Here is an 18636-nt window from a genome sequence, read left to right as displayed (position 1 = left end):
CCAATTTTCCCCGAGAAGCGGCGTCCCAATTTCCCGTCAGAGCACGTTAGGGGAGTTAATGTTTATGGCAAGTTAATGGACTTTGGGTCGCCTTTGCCTCTTCTCCCCGTTCTAGCCGTAGTTTGCGTAATAATTATGACAATTACGAGCTACAGATGAGGTGCTCTAACACTATTAGGCAAAACGGCACGCTTAAGCCACTGACGGAGGCGGGCTGCTGCGCCGCCGACCGCAGCTGCGAGTGCGCCAGTCTACAGGCACTTTCACCGCCTGCGGGCCTGCTAATTGCCCGTTTCTTTGAATAATTTGGACAAATCTGCGAGTTTAGCTTTTAGCGCACAGGCCCGCGGGGTGGCCGAGACGAATGAAAACGTATTATCTATTAGTGACCAATTGCGCATGTGAGCTCGCTTGCCGCCGAAATGTGACGACGCGTGGGCTTGGGAGAGCGGAAAAGATTCAAGTATCAAATTACACAACCAGGTAATTCTTAAGTGACATGACTTTTTTTTTTTTTTTTTAATACGGATGACTCAAACCGAACTTGCCAAATATCTCCTCTTGTGACTTAATAGCCAGGCTGGCAGAAGATCCAAGGCCACTTTCAAGTGACTGTTTGCAGAAGGCTCGTTTCACAATAAACCTCAAGTGATGTGGACACTGTGATTTCCTAGGGTTGTTCTGGAAGTGATCATTTGAAAATGTCAACACTCTGAGATTTATAGAAATGGAACGAATACTGTCATTGAATCGGCGGTTGTAGTGCCCATTGTTCTGTTTGATTTAACCGCGTGTTCTTTGATGATTTTTTTTTTATCCATTTCCCGTACCCCCCAAAAAACCAACCCCCACATCCTGGGTTCCACATCCCTGAGTAAAGGTCGCAAATTTAGTTGCACCAACTCAGCGCCACCTGTCGGTTGTCGTGGTAATAAAAGTCGTACTTGGTTGGTTGAATAACATGCTAATAGTAAGGCGCAGAAAATTTTTAAAGAAGAAAAACTCATAAAAACCCAAGCAAGCATGACACAAACTTATTGCTCTCTTGATGTTTTTTTTTTTTCATTAAATTCTCATTTTTGCTCCTGTGCATTATCAGCACCGTTTGCCAGTGAAAGCATTACAAATGCTCGCCGCCCACCGACGCTACTACCGCCACCCCGTGCTGCGATGACAGCGACGGCGGATGACAAACGACGCAGATAAAGGCGGACAAGATGATTATGATGTCGCCAAAGGGAAACGCACGCTACGATGGCGGCGGCTGAGGGTGTTGTAACAAATGTCGTGTGCGAAATGAGGCAAACTTCCTCTGTTTTGCATGTGTGGAATTGTGTTCTCGGGTTGGCCATGCAAACCCGTAATGACATGCAAATGTGGTCGCTAATGACTCCATTATACAAAATATCACACTTTTTATGGTGCGAGTGGTCGGGTTGATTAATTAACTCATTCACTACTAGCCGAATAAAAAAAAATAATAATAAAAAAAAAACCTTTGACGTCTTTAGCCGTCAATGGCAGCAAACGAGTTAAAGGGGAAGTCAACTCAATTTATTTATTTTTTTAATATACAAGTAGAAGAAACCTGAAGAAGTGCACTCCACATATTTTTCTAATTAAATAACTTTTCACATCCTGCCCTCATGTGCATTCGAGCGCATGTTCCCTACCGCTGCCTGATCCTGGCGTGCTGAACTGCGTCGAATCCAGGAGTTTGCGCGGGGTGGAAAGGCCGCTGACGTCCAACGCCGCCATGGGAGACGTGTCTTTCCCCGCGGAGCTGGAGAACACAAAACATCAAACGTCTCAAACAGGAAGTGGCGCATTAACGGCGAAAACAAACCCACCCGGCCGCCTTTTCGCTAACAGCATCAATCTACTGTTTAACCCCGATGCCTTGCATCTGCGCGGGGACTGGCGACTGCCTCCCAATGAGCTGTTTATTCGCACCTTAAGATGGAGGTGGGAGCAATTTAGCCCCTTTAAAGTCCAGGCGGTGTCAACACAGCGTTGGCCGGCTAAGTGAGCGAGGTTGCATGAAGGCTGGGTTTGTTGTTAGGGAGGCCGGCGCTTGTCACCGGCCGACCCTGCGTAATAAATCACTGTACCTCGCTGACCCGCCGCCACCATAATTACGGCGCCCACACATGCGATGCCTGAACACAAAAGCGTAAACAAAACAAAGTCGCTTCGCCGCATTAGCGCTAATATGTTTTTACCGCCACATATGTAAGCGCTAGTTGGACAAAATGAGTACGCATCCGCGCCGGTGCACGCTGGATACCGAGTCTCCGGCGCGAGTCTGCATTCATGGAAAATATATAGAAAGATTTCTTTTTGTGTGTGTAATTGGGCTGGAGTCCACACGGGAAATAATTGGCAACTGGCACTCGTTTGAACTTATAATGAAGGCGCCACTTTCTACTTTTTCGCACAAAAGGATGTTAACACCAGTCCGAACAAACAAGATGTTGGAAGGAAAATGTATTTTTATAAATGCGCAATAATTGGAGAAAAACAGGTGGCACATCCAAACTGCACAAAATGAACTGATGAAAGCAGAACAAAACGACTAACGACTTTTACCCGGGAAGGCGCGCCGCGTTCTTGTCCTTGTTCTTGTGTCCCAGGCGACTGGTGGACTTGATGTAGAGGTGACGGTGGAGCTCGTCAATGAGCACCAGGTGGATGTTGAGCTTCTTGCTGTGGAGCTCCAAGCGCAGGTCGCCCAGGCCCTCCACCTGCAGCAGGGGGCCCTCTAGCGACTCCACAGCCGACACCTGAAAGGGGCGGGGCATACATGGCTTTTCTTGTGTGCAGAATCAGAACCGACTAGTCTCAAAATGCGACGGCTCCTATTGGGCAGAGCAGCGAAACACAAAAATGCTGATGATTAATTTGAGGTTCATTTAAATCAACTTGTATCACTAAAAAAAATTGGGAAAATTAACATTTCCGAGATTCCTTTTTTTTTCATAAAAATAATCAAATAAAATATTAATTTCTAAAATACATTAATAAAATCTACTGTGCCTGCTGCAATAAATAAAACAATTGGGCTGACATCAATCGACCAACATGAACTTACCTTCACAGCTGACTAGTTCCTTCTGCACCTATGCATTTAATATTTTTTTTTTTTTTTTTACAAAACGAGCTGACTTAAATTGATTTAAGCAAACAATTTTTACTCCTTATCGTCCTCCAAAACTGCGAGTGAGGCGAATTTTTTCAACACTTCTTAGACAGTTGAGCATTCAAAAAAAGTTGCTAGATTTGCTGCTAGAAATTTTCAATAATTTGTTGTCAGCCAAATTGATTTGTGAAGAAAAAAAAAAAGAAAAGTTGACCATAAATGGAGATAATGAGGTTTACGCCCAACAGCGACAATATAATTATACAAAAGTACGAGACCAGTGGGAGGACCTGCACAATGTTTTAATAAAAGTTTATAAAAGTGAAATTCAGGTATTGAAAAAAATAAATAAAAAGAAGGAAGACGATGAGAGTTTTTTCATCCAAGACCACAGGGTTTAGGATTGCCGTTCAGTCGAGGAGAGAACACAGTCTGAATTCTAATTGTCAACTCTTGGAGATAAGCCTCACTCAAACACACCCAATTTTATTTGCAGCTAATCCACCTCTTTCGCGGTAAAACCAAGGAGGGAAATGAAATCTGTGACTCATGAATATTTGGAAGCATAGAGGCCTTCAAAAAAAAACTATTTCTAACGGCACCAGATCAATGAAATCAAAGCCCGACTGACTTTGAACTCTCGACTCCTTTTCAAAACGCGTCAAAGCGGCCGAGCGAGCGCAGGTTGGAAGGAAGTTCCGCTTGGTTCCGCCCGCGCTCGAGAGGATTTTCACACTCCTTTTGTGCCCGCCGTCGTCCTACTTCTCTTGTCACCCCCCCGCCCTCAAAGATATCTCCATTCGGGCAGACTAATTATTTCCAAAGTCGAAGGGAAGGATGTGTGGGTGAGCACACCTGAACAGCACAAACCCGAAACGCTGAACTCATTTACAGCCATTGACGGCTAAAGATGTCCTTTTTTTTTTTCACTCAGCTGGTAGTGAATGAATTAAAGGCTACAAATCGGTCCTTTGGTGCCATGAAAGGATGCAGGGAATAAACTTTTAAGACGCGAAAAAAAAATGTTTGCGTGTGAACAAGCGCAAACAAAAGTCCCAAGAGGCTCCAGTCGGCAAAAAAAATAACTTGTTTACATCTGAAGGAGCAGCCAAAGCATATTTACATGAATTTATAATGCCAAAATTGGTTATTTTATTACGTGAAATTTATTTCTTATTATTATTTAATTTCTCAGTGATTTTTAGAAGCTCATTTTTCCTCCACTCACCAGCATGTCCGTAGCGTGGAGGTAGTGCTTAGTGGCCATGTAAGCCTCGAGGCGTTGAGGCACCTGCTTGATGCTCTCAATCTCATCCAAAAGCTGCAGGACATGCTTGTGCTCGATACCCTCGATCCACAGCTTCCTCAGCTCGTCCCGTTTGCAGTGGAGCAGCATCTTGCAGGATAGGAGGTTCTCCTTCACCTACGTGTGAGACGGCGACGTCAGCAGCAGCGGCACGGCACTCATGACAAGGGTATTTTCTATTTCGGACCTGCTTGATCTTGTTGCGGGAGGTGGTGATGCGCTCGGTGATGCTCTGGTAGGTCCGGATGGCGGTGGTGAGCTCGGCGTAGTGCTGGACGATGAGCTGGTCCAGGTCGCGGTCGCATGTCTCAAAGGCCTCCTCGAGACGACCCTTCTCTGTCTCCCTGTCCTGGACGTCATCACTGCTGGACAATGTCCTGGATGGATAGATGGATTTAATGTGATATTGCACACATTCACACTTCATGTAAGCAGGTTACAACTTTATTGATGAACCTCTCATATGCAATACTACTCCAAACAAACCTGGCAGTATTCTAAAAACAGAATGCGATAGACAAATGATACATTTCTAACAAGATTCAACAAATGGCAAAGACAACAAAATATCAAATGGGAATATTCATATTAAATGTATTATCTCTCCGCAAATAAATATTTCCAACGTAACAGTTTTATTTGGAGATTTCGATGTGAGCCAAACAGGAAGACAATGACAGGAAAGCTTCAGCGAAAGTCAGCGGATCTTCCGTTAGCGCGATAATCGTCCAAGCGCATTCCATCAAATTTTCACTTGATAAAATAAAAATATGCGACAAAAAATACCTTATGACGGAGATGAGAAGACCGGAGGGGTCTTTGTTTTTGTTGACAGCTCCCCTGTATCGCCCAGTGTCTGCAGCCATCTTTTCCAGCTGCAAAGGCAACCAAACCGGAAGCCGGAAGCGCGTGTTTACATCGAGGGATTGTGGGAGATGTAGTTTAAATACATAATTTTCTTCCCCCGCTGTAAAGTTTTAAAAACGCAGCATACAGCATGTACACAATAAGAACAAATAGTTTTACCTAAAATAAATACAAAATAATAGCAATAAATAATGAATTAAAAAAATAAATCAGTTAATGTTATAATTAATGACAAAGTATACTGGTTGTGCCGCAAGTAAAATCCTGCATCCAGAGATACGTTTTAATGCATTATTGATTTTCACAGGAATCTACAGATCACAGCAAGAAACCCCCTTTATTGGAAAGTTAGATCCATATCTCTCTCACGAAAAAAAAAGGAAAGCGAGCAAAGAAGCAAGTGTTTGCCAGTTACTTAATAGCCTCTTTCAATTTAGAGCATCCATATAGGTTGATTTGGCAAGGCCTTGCTTGGTGTTATCTCTGACAATCTTTGCTGTACTGGTGACAATGGTAGAGGACATTGATTGTCGGGGTGGAGGTGGTCGATTCTTACTAGTCTAGACTGTGATTGATGTGCCGGTGGAATGACGAGATAACATTGTCGCCCATCTTTATGTCCCTTCTCATCAAGCCACGAAAAAAAAGAGAAGACGCTAACGTTTTTCTTTTGAAAAAGAGCGGACTTAAGTTCTTCTAGTCCAGGTTTAATTTTGAAGTTGTTATCACCAAAGCCTTCTGCCCATCAGTCCGTCTAATCTCCTGGCCTTCTCGTCCCCAATAACAGTGGGCCAAGGTCATGCTGTTCAGGTTGTTGTGTGTTTGGACACAAATAATGTGTTGTGTTGCTTGGAAAAATGTCTGCTTCAACATAAATATTAAATAAGAGATGACCGAAAAAACCTTTGTGACACGCACGCAAGACTGTATTTATTAGGCTGTAATTCAGGCGTGTATCTATTATATAAGCTCTGCATTCAGTACAGCCTCAGGGTTTTCAAAGAGCCCCGTGGGGCGCCGCTGCATATTCCAGTTACTCATTATGTAATCTGTGATCATAATAGATTCAGAGTTGAGGGTCCCCCCTGGGGAATGCGCATCAACTGCAAGGCACGAGAAACCAATTTTTCATTGATAACACACAAACAGAAGAATGGCAAGCACAATTAAGCTGTGCATGTTCGTACAACAAAGACAAATGACACGTGGGGAAATAATACACCAGGAAAATTTGCTTTTTAGATGTAATGTCAAAATAGCAAAGTGTGACTTATGAAACACGATGTTTTGATAATGCAAATATGACACAGATTGGGAAAAAAAGTGTAAATTGCTGCAAAGCCACAGTCACTTCAGAATAAACATTCTTTTTTTTATTTGAGCATATTACCGGTCCATGCAATATGTGGTAAAGTCAAAAATAAATAAAACAACCATAAACACTTGGAAATGTATTTTTGATCCAATTTATGTATGCCTTGCATCAAAACCTCAAGAAACTATATTTTTTTTGTTCATAATGTATTGAGTTTAGACAGCAAGAGTTATGAGCTGCCATCCATAATGATAGCCTTTGTACTCAAGTAAAATCAAATTCTGTGCAATACTTTGATAGCTTGCAAGGCAGCGCGACTTTCTGGAACAAACAAAAGCTGTAATTTTTCATTTTGGAGCTGGAATTATTGTACCTAACACAATCAAATTGTAAAAATGCCATCAATCATTATACTCAAGATATATATATATATATATATATATATATATATATATATATATATATATATATATATATATATATATATATATATATATATTAACCATTTTAGAAGCAAGACCATTGTATGAGTTGTTTTGAGATTTTTGGTGGGGTGTCTGGTAGACAAAGGAACAGAAATAAACCACCAAAATGAGTCATAATTCAATGTAAACAACAGATGTGCCTGTGCACTGACTGGACAAAGATATGCTCCTTGGTGGAAAGTGAAGCTGACAACAATCTGGGCGTTTTTCCAAAGCCACAAGCAATATGTTGTGTTGGATTGTGAATTACAATAGGTCATCTGTGGCAATACTACGCCTGCTTCTTCCTCCTCCTCACCTTCTGTCTGCCCTGTTCTATAATTACCTCGCACTTGGCGGCAATATGTATTTTTATTGTTATTACCACTTATTGTCAGCACAAATAACTCTTGTTATTTACCATTTGAGCTTTATGGCATGTCTATCCTTGGTAATGTAATTCAGCTTGAGTAAACTATATATCTTTTTTTTTTTTAACTGAACGACTCATAACAATTTATACAGAACATCAAGCAAAATTATTTAATATAATACCCTTTAACACATAAATAAAACATTGATAACTAAAAATATATATTTTAAAAAACAAACAGTTCAAAATACTGACTATAATTTCTTATAGCGGGGTCATTTACGACCATTTCTGACATACAGCACGAATGAAAAATAATTTAATCTAATAAATTTAACACATACATATTGCAGAAATAATCAAAAAATATATTTTTATTATCAAAATTAATTTTAAATAATGTGTTAGTTTCTAACACATTGGGTAATGGTTTCTTTAAGATTTACGCCCATTCTGACAGACAGTGCTAATGCAAAAATAATTTGAACACATAAATATCGCATCAATAATTAAAAATATCTATTTTAAAAATAAAAAACAACTCAAAATACCGACTACCATTTTTTACAGTGGGGTCTCGGTTCTTTAATACTTCCGCCCCTTCTTGAGAACATAACCAATAGAAATTCTTAATGCTGCGCTCTTAACCAATCAGATCTGATTTCCTTGCCTACGTTTACTGGGGAAGCCGGAACGAGAACGTGCGGGCCTCGGACAACTCAAAACGCTTCTAAAGTCTGCTACAGCTCCACTAGACATTTGTGTTTGTTAATGAATGAAAATATCTAATCCGATTTAGTCGTGCGGTTTGACAATGGGCGCAAACAACAGTACCCGCCGCGTGTCATTTGAGTCGGACGAGAACGAGAATGTAACAGTGGTGAAGGGCATCAGGGTGAGTTGACACCTCACTTGTATGTTCCATTATGTCAGAAAATGTCAATTAACTGTTGCATGAGTGATCGTGTCATGTTATTGTCATGCAATCATCAGGTCCTAATATTTTGCTATTATTGCTCGAGATTAAAACGATGTTGTCAAATCGCTCACTGTATCTTATAAATAAACGCGTCCTTAATGACACCCATCTGCATAAATTTTCTTAAAACAACTGAGTAAACATTAATTGTGCGCTTTTAATTCGTGAATATGTGTGGAAGTAAATTGCGGGGCTAAATAAATGTCATTGGAATGTTGACGTTGACGTCACAGACCACGTGCGAATACGCTGTTTAATCAATGAGTGAAGGCTGGAGGGATAAATGAATGACGTAAAGCGCCGTTCCGTCAAGTATGATGTAAAATATTGTTATCGAAAAGTGAAATATGTTTGCTCGTAGCAACTCGTGCTTTTGCGCCACCTTTACCCTAACATGAGTTGCTAAATTAAAACGGGCTTCAAAAGTGAGCGTGTGTGGTTAAATTTAGATGGAGCCGCTTTAAGACAATTAGATAAGACTTCAGGAGTTGGCCGGAGTCTCTTACAAAGGCATAATCCCATTCATGTCATGGCTGCGCTTCCCAAATAAGATGATTGAGTCTTTTTCTTTGATTCAAACCAAAGTGTTGAAGAATAATTTTTGATTTATTTCTTTGCAGCTCTCCGAGAACGTCATCAATCGAATGCGAGAACCTTCGATGGCCCCTCATCCGCAACCTGTTGCTCCTCCTCCTCCTTTTGACCCCATCCCCTCCTTCCCTCCACCTGCCAAGGACACCATAGCACCTCCTCCCCCTCAACCCGAGCAGGTAGAAGCACCCACTGTCATTGACATGGCGCTGCCTTCCTCCTCCTTGCCTGCAGTTGTGCCTCCTACTTTTGAACCTACTCCTGCTCCAGCTGTAGAGCCGGTAACCACTCCCTTCCCTTCTAATTCCGATCCCCCTGTTCCCGCTCCTTTCCCTGTCGCGGTGGATGCTGTAACTCCACTTAGTGAATCCCTTGCATCTCCTCCTTTCCTGCCTCCTGATTCTGACCTCATCTCCTCCCTTCCTGTTTCTGAGCCTACCACTGTCCTGCCAACACCTTCTCCACAGTCTCACGTGACCCCTCCTCCTCCTCCTGAACAGGTCATGCGGTCAGAATCTTCTGTCCCCGAGTCTTGTCCAGTCGCACCATCACCACCTCCTCCTGCTGCACCAGCAAGTAAGTGTCACAAGAGTGTGCGACAAACTTAAATGGCATCAGAAGTGAATATATAATATGAAATAATCCACGCATAATAAATCACAAGGTTTAAAGTGTTAAGTCTGCATTGTTCCTTTCCTCAAACAAAGGCAGACTATTTATTGATTGTGCGTTTTCCCCAAAATGAAGACTAACTATTGCTGTTGCCGTGTGATTAACTCATTCACTGCCATTGACGGCTATAGATGCCGAAAAGTGTATTCATACAATTACTGGGAGAAGAAAAATGAAAAAAAAAATATTTATTATTTATTGATTTATTAATATATATATATATATATATATATATATATATATATATATATATATATATTATTTATTAAAAATATATTTATTTATTTTTATTAGTTATTTATTTAAAAATATATATAATTTTTTTAGAACAATAATACATATTATATTAATATGATTAATGATGAATTATATTACAAAAGAAAAATATTGCACAGTGTGTCATGTTTTTTTCTGGAGTGAGACGGTGAAGTTTTCATTGGTGTCACTTTTTAAGTAAATGGTTACAGCCCTTGCTGCATGTTCCCTTGGAGGTGGGCAGACAAATTGTTATCTCGCCAATGAAAAATAAATACATGCATTATAAAAGTCAAATCATTCTCTGTAATGACTCATTTCATTATGAGTTATATGGCGGACGCCGTGCCTCCTCGTCAAAGTTAATTAGAGGTTCTACGAGGATGAAGTGTCCGGGGATTAATTTTATGTGCGGCTACATTTTGAATTTTAATCATGTTTATTGTGTGGGTGTTTACTTTAAGCCACCTCACGCTTTTTTGTCTTCAACTTCGTAATTAGTCTTCGTTCTTGTGATTCATTGTCAGCCTCTGATTGCTAATGAAATGATAAATTCTTTCCCCTGGTCATGTTAATAAATTAGTAGCTCATTACTGGCGATCACGGCGGCAGTTTTGGCTGTCATTACCTGCAAACGTCGCCCGGATTATGACTAATAATGATCCGAACAAGGTGGAATCTGACTGATGTCATAACTTCTTCGTCTAAAAGTAAAGTTGCATGCTCGTTTTTCCTCGAACTCTCCTGACCGGTTGGGCTGAGGACATTTGAATGTTGCTCATGACGCACAGACAGGCGTGTGGGTGCTGAGTGGGCAGAGAGAGATGAGCGTCCGGCCCCCCCCCCACCCTTGTTCTTTACTGTGCTCAATCAGCGTGCTAATTAAAAAAAAAGGCCAACTTGCGCCACGCCACAGTGACTCCAGTGATTAAAACGACACCTCTGCAGTTTGGCACAATAAGCCAGCAGGCTGCGGTGAAGGGGAGTGTGTATGCGCGGTGTAATTTTTCGTTGCGCCCTTCTTTGACACCAAATTTCAACCGCGCCACTCGGCCGTTTGTTGAGCGCGTGATAATCACAATCAGACAATTTAATTTACTCACTTAATATCCAACAAAAGCTCCTTTTGCCGTTTCTCCCGGCCGACTCTCCAGTTAAAGCATCCCGCCATTGTTTGTGCTAATTGCTTTTCAGATTCAAAGATAAACGCGACAATAGCACGCTGTGTGTGTTGTCTTTTTTTTTTCCCCCTTTTTTTATTTTTTTAAATGCGTCAAGTGCATTTGGCGAGGCGAGGAGGCCATGTTCATTCCACAGCGCAACAGTGGATTTTAACAAAAGCTTTGGACTCTTTGGGGATGGATTTAAAGGAGCAGGGTTGCACACGATTGAAAAGAAAATTGAGGCACGCCCTTTGACACCGCAGATAATGCGGTTTAAAATAAATAAATATTATCAAGGATTGAAGTGCGCCCTTTGACCCCGTAGTTAATACATTTAACAGGAAATTAAATAATAAAAAAAAGAACTTTTTTGCTGTCCAATTACCATCATCATGACCAACATTAAAGTTCTTGATATTATTTGTTCATAAAACATGAAACAAAAGTAGTGAATTGAGAAAAAAAATAAAGGTTTGCCACTCTAAAATTATGCACAATTAATTTAGTAATACTTTTGCGTACCACTAGAGGAGCCCATGTTCCACTAGCGGTATTAGTACCACACTTTGAAAAATGTCAGTAAATTAATCTTGTAAAATAAAAAAATGAAAAAAAAAAAGAAAAGCTTTAAGGCTCCGCCCTCAAACGCCTAGATTTAATTTAATTTAATCAAGAGCAAGATCTCCAATAACGATAAATTTATGAGGTCAAAATAGAAATGATCGCATTTGTCCCTTTGAATTAAATGAAAATAGTTCAATAAATTAGTATATTAAAAAAATTGCTCTGAGGCCCCGCCCCCAACCATTTCAAATTCAAATCGAGAGCCACAAAAACCCAATAACAATACATTTCTCAGTGGCGAAAATAGAAAAATGATTCAAATATGGTGAAAACAGTCCAGTAAGTTAAATGTGCAAGACTCCCCCCGCCCCACTCGAACATCAAAAAGAAAATTGAGTACCACTCCTCAAAAAAAGAGGAGAAAATAGAAATAAAAGGTGCTGTAAGACTTAAATAAGACTTGTGTCAGATTCCACCTCCGTCAAGGTGAAGTACCTCTCGACACCTTCTGCGTCGTGACGCGTACAAACACATTCCACACTGGACTAATAGCCTTCTCGGACCCTGTTCTGCCATTCTCAAACTGGTCAAGTGTGGCGCTTTTTTTTTTTCCTTTTGACGTTCCTTGTTATCTCGCGGAAGCCCGAGCTGTCAGTTAAGATTATTTGGAATGATGACTGGGGTTAAAAAAAAAAAAATGTAAACGGCACCTGTATGCTCCCGGCTGCTTTTTTTTTTTTTTTGTAAATTCTTACTCTGATTTGAGTATGGCGAAAGGTGCTCGTCGACTCCACCGAGGAATCGTGAGGAAGTGTTAATGTTACAGATTAGGCCTTCCACGCGGGTCCCGAGGTTAATGAAAGCCCTGATGAGAAATGCAATTTGCCTTCGTCTATTATTTCCACCGGCGATACTTGGCCGACACTTTTTATTTCTTTTTTTTTTTTCCTCCTTCCCACGCCAGATTTTCCACGGAGCTCTGATTGGTGCGATGATGATGAATTTTTTTTTTTAACATTTTGCATCTGGCAGTTTGCGTCTGGCTCAAAGGAGCTTGTTTATTACATGCTTCTTACAAAGTTTGACTTTTAAGGAAATATTTAAGAAATAATTTAATCTTTACCAGGTCCTTTTCCAGTGATTGGGCATTGTGATTTTCTAGGAATGTTGTAATCGATTACTCCAAATTGTCCCTAGGTTTGATTGAGAGTGTGAATGGTTGTTTGTCTTCGTGTGCCCTGCGATTGGCTGACAACCAGTCCAGGGTGTGTACTGCCTGACGACAGCTGGTGTGGGCACTCCAGCACGCCCGCAACTCTTGTGAGGAGAAGCAACCAAATAATGGATGGATGGATGTATAAGTAGAAATGTTATGAATCAAATGTATTGGTGGTATCGGTGACTTGGTATCGGTGGGTACTCGAAGCGTGTCAGTCTGGAAAAAAAAGTGGCTCAAAGGTGTTCTGAGCAAATTTGTTATTTTAGAAGTGTGTGTCAATTTAATTTTTATTCATATTTTTAATTCAAATCGATATTTTAATTTATAGGCATTTTTACAAATTTTCAATCCACCAGTTTAATATTTATTTTTTTTGTTTTATTTGATTTTATTATCTTCCTGAACAGCTCACATCGCCGGTAGACTCATCTTTCTAACATTTCCCCTGTAAATGGTCCGCGGCTGATCCTGATAGAGTCGTAATGTTGTTGATCAACGATGCTTCCTGCTGCTGACGAACACGACGGCTGAGGCATGAAGGATGTTTCTGTCGGCGTCTGATCCGCGGCACCTCTTTATTGTGCCGAGCAGATCATATTTTCCGCTCTCGTTAGCCGGTCGCGGGAGAAAGTTTACCGTTGATGCTTTTGTCGTGCTTAAGCAGGTGATTTGAATTATTAAGGGCGAGGGGTGTGTATAAGCTGCCGGCAAAGGTTTGCGGCATTTTTTTATATGAAGGTGGTGGGAGAGATAAATATAATGAGATAATGAGATGCGATTTTATGCATTCATTGCAACACTTTATTAAAAAAGAAAACATGGTTGTCAGCATTACTTCAGCGTCATGCCACAAGCAGACTTTAAATGACTTCAGTTTTCACACTGCACTTAGTACTAAAAGGACAATTTCAACATTCCTGGCATTTGGTGAAAGGGCTTAACTAAATTTTGAGTATGATAGTCGGGCCCAACCGATTAAATTGGCCGATTTTTGGCTCTTTAAAAATTGACTTAAATAATCGCTGTTCGCGATTGGCGCTCACTGTAAAATATATTTTTTCAATTCATCTGTTAAATTTGATTTTCAGCCCAAAATTGGCCTCCGCGTCGGCCTTGAAAAATCATATCAATGGGCCTTAGAGTTAAATTCTTACTTATATTTAAGCGTCTCTTCTTTTGAGAATTTGGTCGGATTCGTACAAAAATTGCTGAACTGTCAATGTGGCAATAACATGCTCTATACCAGTGGTCCCCAACCACAGGTTCGCGGCCCAGAACCGGTATCACAGGCCACTTTGCACCGGGCTGCACATAAAAGTAAACAAACTTGCATTTGACACACGTCAAGATGTTCATTGTCTCGGTCTCACTCCGTTAATTTTAAACTCTCGGGCTAGCCAAATGAGTAACTATAACGCATACGAACCCCCCGGTCTGCACACGAGGTGCCCAGCAATGCTGTGATTGGACATTACCTGAGCAGCTGTGATGTCATTTTCATTCCACGGCAAGTGGCAAAATGGCCACCCCCTGAGATGGATGAACGAAAATGATTGTTATGCTTAATTCATATTCCACAAGAAGATTATTAATCAGTTTAGATTAGCAGAGAAAATAGTATTGTTTAAAAGAAAATTATTTTCACTTGACATTAACACAAAAAAAAGCCTATATTAACATTTTCCACCTTGAAGGAAATTGTCTTTCTGCAAGTGTGTGCGTCTCGAGCCTATTCCACTGTTATTACATTTTACCAGGTAATAATAGTTTCTGACAATAGGGATTATCCCATCTCACTAATGCAGTGTGAATATAATCTCCACTCACGCACGCTCATGCCGGGCACCGTGTGGCACTTGCGTCTTCCGAGCACGTTTTGGCCTGGTCGCTTGCTGCCATCTTTACTTTCATGCTTAATTACCTGCCAAGATAGAGCGGCGAGGACACAAGAGGCGTCCACGTGTGATGTCCCTGACATGAATATAGCTAGATAAGGTTGCAGAAAATGTTGGGAGTCATTTCATTTGTGAGGCGTTCTGAAATCTACAAGGTCTTTGCCCGTGTCCTTAAAACTCATTCACTGCCATTGACGGATATCGCTGACGCTCCAAACTTTTTTTTTTCTCTCTCTTTGCCTCTCAGTTGATGAAGAAGCCCTGAAGAAAAGGATCAGTGATGAGCTGTACGAAGGCTTGGAGAAGCAGAGGGTCAAGGCAGAGCAAGACCTGCAGGCTTGGTAAGAAGCCCAAAAAAAAAAAATAAAATAAAATAAACACCACATTCGCCGGACTTCTTTCAATGGCATGCGATACTTTAGGTTTAGGACTGTGGTTGTTTCCCAAAATATTAGGAACACCTTCTCCGCGATCGTGACACAAGTCACCCCATACCCGTTGGAGGCTTTTCCACACTCTCGCCACTTTTCGTTCATAGTCATAAAGGTCGGCATCCGATCCCCGCCGCGTTTCCAATCCACCTCCCTCTACTTCTCGCCGTCTCATCCGGATCAATTAATCATGCCTGCGAACGGCGGGTGCTGATCCTGAGGTCATTTCCTGGATGTAAAGTGGGGGCGATCCATTTCACCACCGCCAAACACAGAAACGCACAAAACGTTTTCAGCGCGTAGGTAAAGGAACAAGCAGGTGCTCTCAATAATGCCCCCCCCCCCCCCCCCCCCCCTCTTTAATAGACCTGGACTCTGTCCAGTGGACCTCGGTGAATGGACGATCGTGATTAGGGACTAAACACGCACCAAAACACAAGCTCTCTTGATTCAGGAGGAGGTAGTGCTTGATTATTGATTAACCTCCATCTATAAACTCCTTCAAGAGGAAAGTGACTCAGACAAATGGTTATTTTGCTTTTCTTTTTTTTTTTTTTTTGCAGCTCTCCCTTTTTTTATTTTTCTTACAACTGCTTCCTGCAGCTCATTTATTGACGCCCGTTCAAAAGGAGTAAGTGCCTCACAATTGCTCCCTCCTTGCAATTAACGGACATCACTGCGCCTTTCAAAACCCTCATTTCTCGTGCGAGGGGGGAAGTGGAAAACGCAGCCGTAAACAAGCAATCATCAGCTGCACTTGGATGTATTTGTGCGTGTGTGTGTGTGTGTGTGTTGTTCTTTTACTGGCAATTGACTTTAAGACCTCTAAGGCTTGAAAGTGACATTTGACTGCAGTTCTCGGGGGGGGGGACAAAAAGAAATTTCTGCTGTATTGAGTGACCACATTTTTAGCGATGTATTGATGTGCCAAAAAACATGATTCTCTATCTAATTTGGTTTTAAGGAGCTGGTTCGGTTTTGGTTCATTTGAGAGATGAACATAATTTTTTGGGGAGCGTAAACAAGAGCAGATTTGGCCACAATCCTCAACTTTTTGGTTGTGCGAGGCACAGCAGACCAAATGACATCCGAATCAGTCAGTTGTAAAAAGCAATCCAAAATAAGTTTGAGCGAAGTTTGAAACAGTTCTTAGCTGCGCTCCCTTGTGGGCCGACCGGGATCAAATCAAATTGGAGGCAAGAAGTTTTCAGTCTTTATTTGTTCTGCGGAGCTTTCAAGCCATAAATGAAGTCCTGAGATCTGCATTTCGCACGGCACGCTCGAGCAAAGAGGTGAAGTTTAGGGCTCGGCGAGGAGTCAATTTGAACGTGGGCCCTGAACTCGTTTGTTTGCGAGGAGCTGCAGCTGCGGGGGTGCAGATTTGCCTGCGACGCGTCGGAGCGGAACGCCGCCAAAGAAATAGGATGAGGCGGACAGGACCGCTGTCGCGCTTGCATCAAACTGTCGGTTCGTTCGGACATGCTTGGTTGTCCCGGTGGACATTATTAAATGAGTATTCAAACAAAGCAATCAGAGCCGATGTTTGAGTCATGGTCTTTATCGCATTTTGCTGTGATACTTTTTGCCTCTTGTGAGGGTTACGCACCACTTTGCATATTCAAGCTGACCATATGCTTGTGATTAGCCACAGTCGTACGTTCTAAGACCCATCGCCGTTCCGGTTTTATAGCGCCGGCTTGATGGTAGAGCGGGGAGAATGCAGAACAGCTTTTATGTTGCGACGTTTCTAAATTAATCGGCCGCGTTCATCGTCCTCGCTTAATTTTTAACTCCCTTTCATAGTCAGGTGTGTCGTGTTTATGTGCCAGCGCATATGTGTCGGAGAGAGCACATCGGGGCCATCAAATATTCATGGGCAGCATTCAGCGACATTATTCCCAACATCAATATTGCAAAGCGCCTCTGAATGCCTTTGTTTCGTCGGACTCTATCCTGCCAAGTGCAGAGTGTTGAGATAAAGCTCATGTGGAACGCCGGTCGATGGCCGTAAGCGTTCATGCTTAGGAGAACCGATGATGGAAAAAATATGTGATGTTCAAAGTTATGTTAAGAAGTTTGTCGGGCACTTGACCCTTTTTTTGCCAGTCAGTCCCCCCGCTCTCTGGTCCCCATCTCGGTACGGTCCCGGCCTCGATCCTACGGCCTTTGGCAGTATTGCCCCTCATCTTGTGAAGGTATGCCCCAGCAGCAGGTGGGTTGCGCAGGTTACGTGAGGTCAGAAAAAGCAAATACAGGCACTCTTGAATGCACACTGCTGTCTCAAAATGGTTTCACAAGCCCTCAGTTCACAAAAATCAACAAGATCCACTAGTGGAGAAGCGGCAGTAAAACAGGCCAAAATCCAGTGAAAATGATTGAAGCTGGTTTAGAGAGATTTAGAATACTAGGAAGTTAAAAAGAAATGTCACCCCCATGTCTAAAGAGTACTTGGCCTCCTTGTTTTCTATCCAAGTCCCAATTCGAAAACCCATGTCCCTTGGACATTGGTCCCTTGTTTGTGTCAACAATGAGCATTGAAGTATTCCATCATCTGAGCTTGGACACCAATCAGGTAGACCCAGTGGAAGCCTCGCTTTGTGCCAACTATCTCACCAATTGCAGTTCCCCGAGCACCATCCCGCATGGCTTCCCGTTAGGTGTCGCCCTCTCTTGAGTGCTTACATCCATAACTCAGCATGCATTCAGCACATCACAACACACCGTGCCAACCAAGCTGTTCACTTGGAACATACATTCCTGATTGAATTCCTGGATACCCGCGGAAAATAAAGTGTCACCACTTCATTTTGCGCACTTCCAGTCCAAGGGCAAACATCATCCATGTCCTCCAAAATCATTCCATTACGCTGAGGATTTTATTTTTATTTTTTGCCACCTATTTTGGAATGAGGCATCGTCTTTCTCACCGCTCTCTTCCCCACCTGGTGTCAATCCTGTACAGCCAAATGAAAAATGTGTCCAATATCCTCGGGAGAGTGCAATAATGGCTGGAAAGCAATAGAGGCGAGGCAGACAGATAGCGTCCAGCTCGCGATAGCGGTCTTTGCTTGGCTTCGCACTTGTGAGGAAGTCTGAGGAAATGCACTTTTCTTTTGCCAAGCTTTCTTTATTCCGTTTCTATTTCTTTCTTTGGTCTATTTATACGGAACGTTTATCAATGATTGCAAGGGTGGGGTTGGGGGGGTGATACGTGTGCTCCGTTTGCATCCAATTTCTTTCCACATCAACTTTCCGAGTAAAGCGAGCTTCCAAGTGAAGGTTGTGGGGAAATGGTGAATGTAAAAGGCTATTAGGAAGCGTCCCGTGTGGGTATGTGCGTGTGTTGGTGTTTGTGTGAGTGAGTGGGAGTCCGAGCCCGATGATGGATGGAGTGTGCTGACGT

The 18636-nt window shown here is 42.0% G+C and overlaps 2 protein-coding genes across 6 annotated transcripts in view; one reads left to right on the top strand and one right to left on the bottom strand.

Moving 5' to 3' along the window:
* exoc4 (exocyst complex component 4) overlaps positions 1–5342 on the bottom strand; it is a 59977-nt gene extending 54635 nt beyond the window's left edge. The window contains exons 1-5 of the mRNA XM_088289062.1: positions 5232–5342; positions 4633–4822; positions 4368–4562; positions 2590–2783; positions 1674–1783 (exon numbers count right to left, since the gene is read on the bottom strand). Of these exons, the coding sequence (XP_088145188.1) occupies positions 1674–1783; positions 2590–2783; positions 4368–4562; positions 4633–4822; positions 5232–5311 (769 nt within the window). The 5' untranslated portion in view covers positions 5312–5342. The remainder of the gene's footprint in view (positions 1–1673; positions 1784–2589; positions 2784–4367; positions 4563–4632; positions 4823–5231) is intronic.
* Positions 5343–8109: 2767 nt separating this feature from the next.
* The window catches only part of chchd3a (coiled-coil-helix-coiled-coil-helix domain containing 3a), a 36815-nt gene continuing 26288 nt past the window's right edge, over positions 8110–18636 (top strand). Inside the window, exons 1-4 of one of the 5 annotated variants that reach the window (XM_088289054.1) lie at positions 8110–8359; positions 9064–9315; positions 9535–9610; positions 15050–15143. In XM_088289054.1, the coding sequence (XP_088145180.1) occupies positions 8279–8359; positions 9064–9315; positions 9535–9610; positions 15050–15143 (503 nt within the window). In that variant the 5' untranslated portion in view covers positions 8110–8278. The remainder of the gene's footprint in view (positions 8360–9063; positions 9316–9534; positions 9611–15049; positions 15144–18636) is intronic. The other 4 variants (XM_088289050.1, XM_088289052.1, XM_088289053.1 and 1 more) reach the window with 4 other exon arrangements.

This window comes from Idiotropiscis lumnitzeri, chromosome 2, assembly GCF_059441095.1.
Source record: "Idiotropiscis lumnitzeri isolate Australia: NSW breed Sydney's pygmy pipehorse chromosome 2, RoL_Ilum_1.0, whole genome shotgun sequence".
Lineage (NCBI taxonomy): Eukaryota > Metazoa > Chordata > Actinopteri > Syngnathiformes > Syngnathidae > Idiotropiscis > Idiotropiscis lumnitzeri.
Note: the sequence above shows the minus strand (reverse complement) of the source record. Positions and strands in the feature narration are given on the sequence as shown.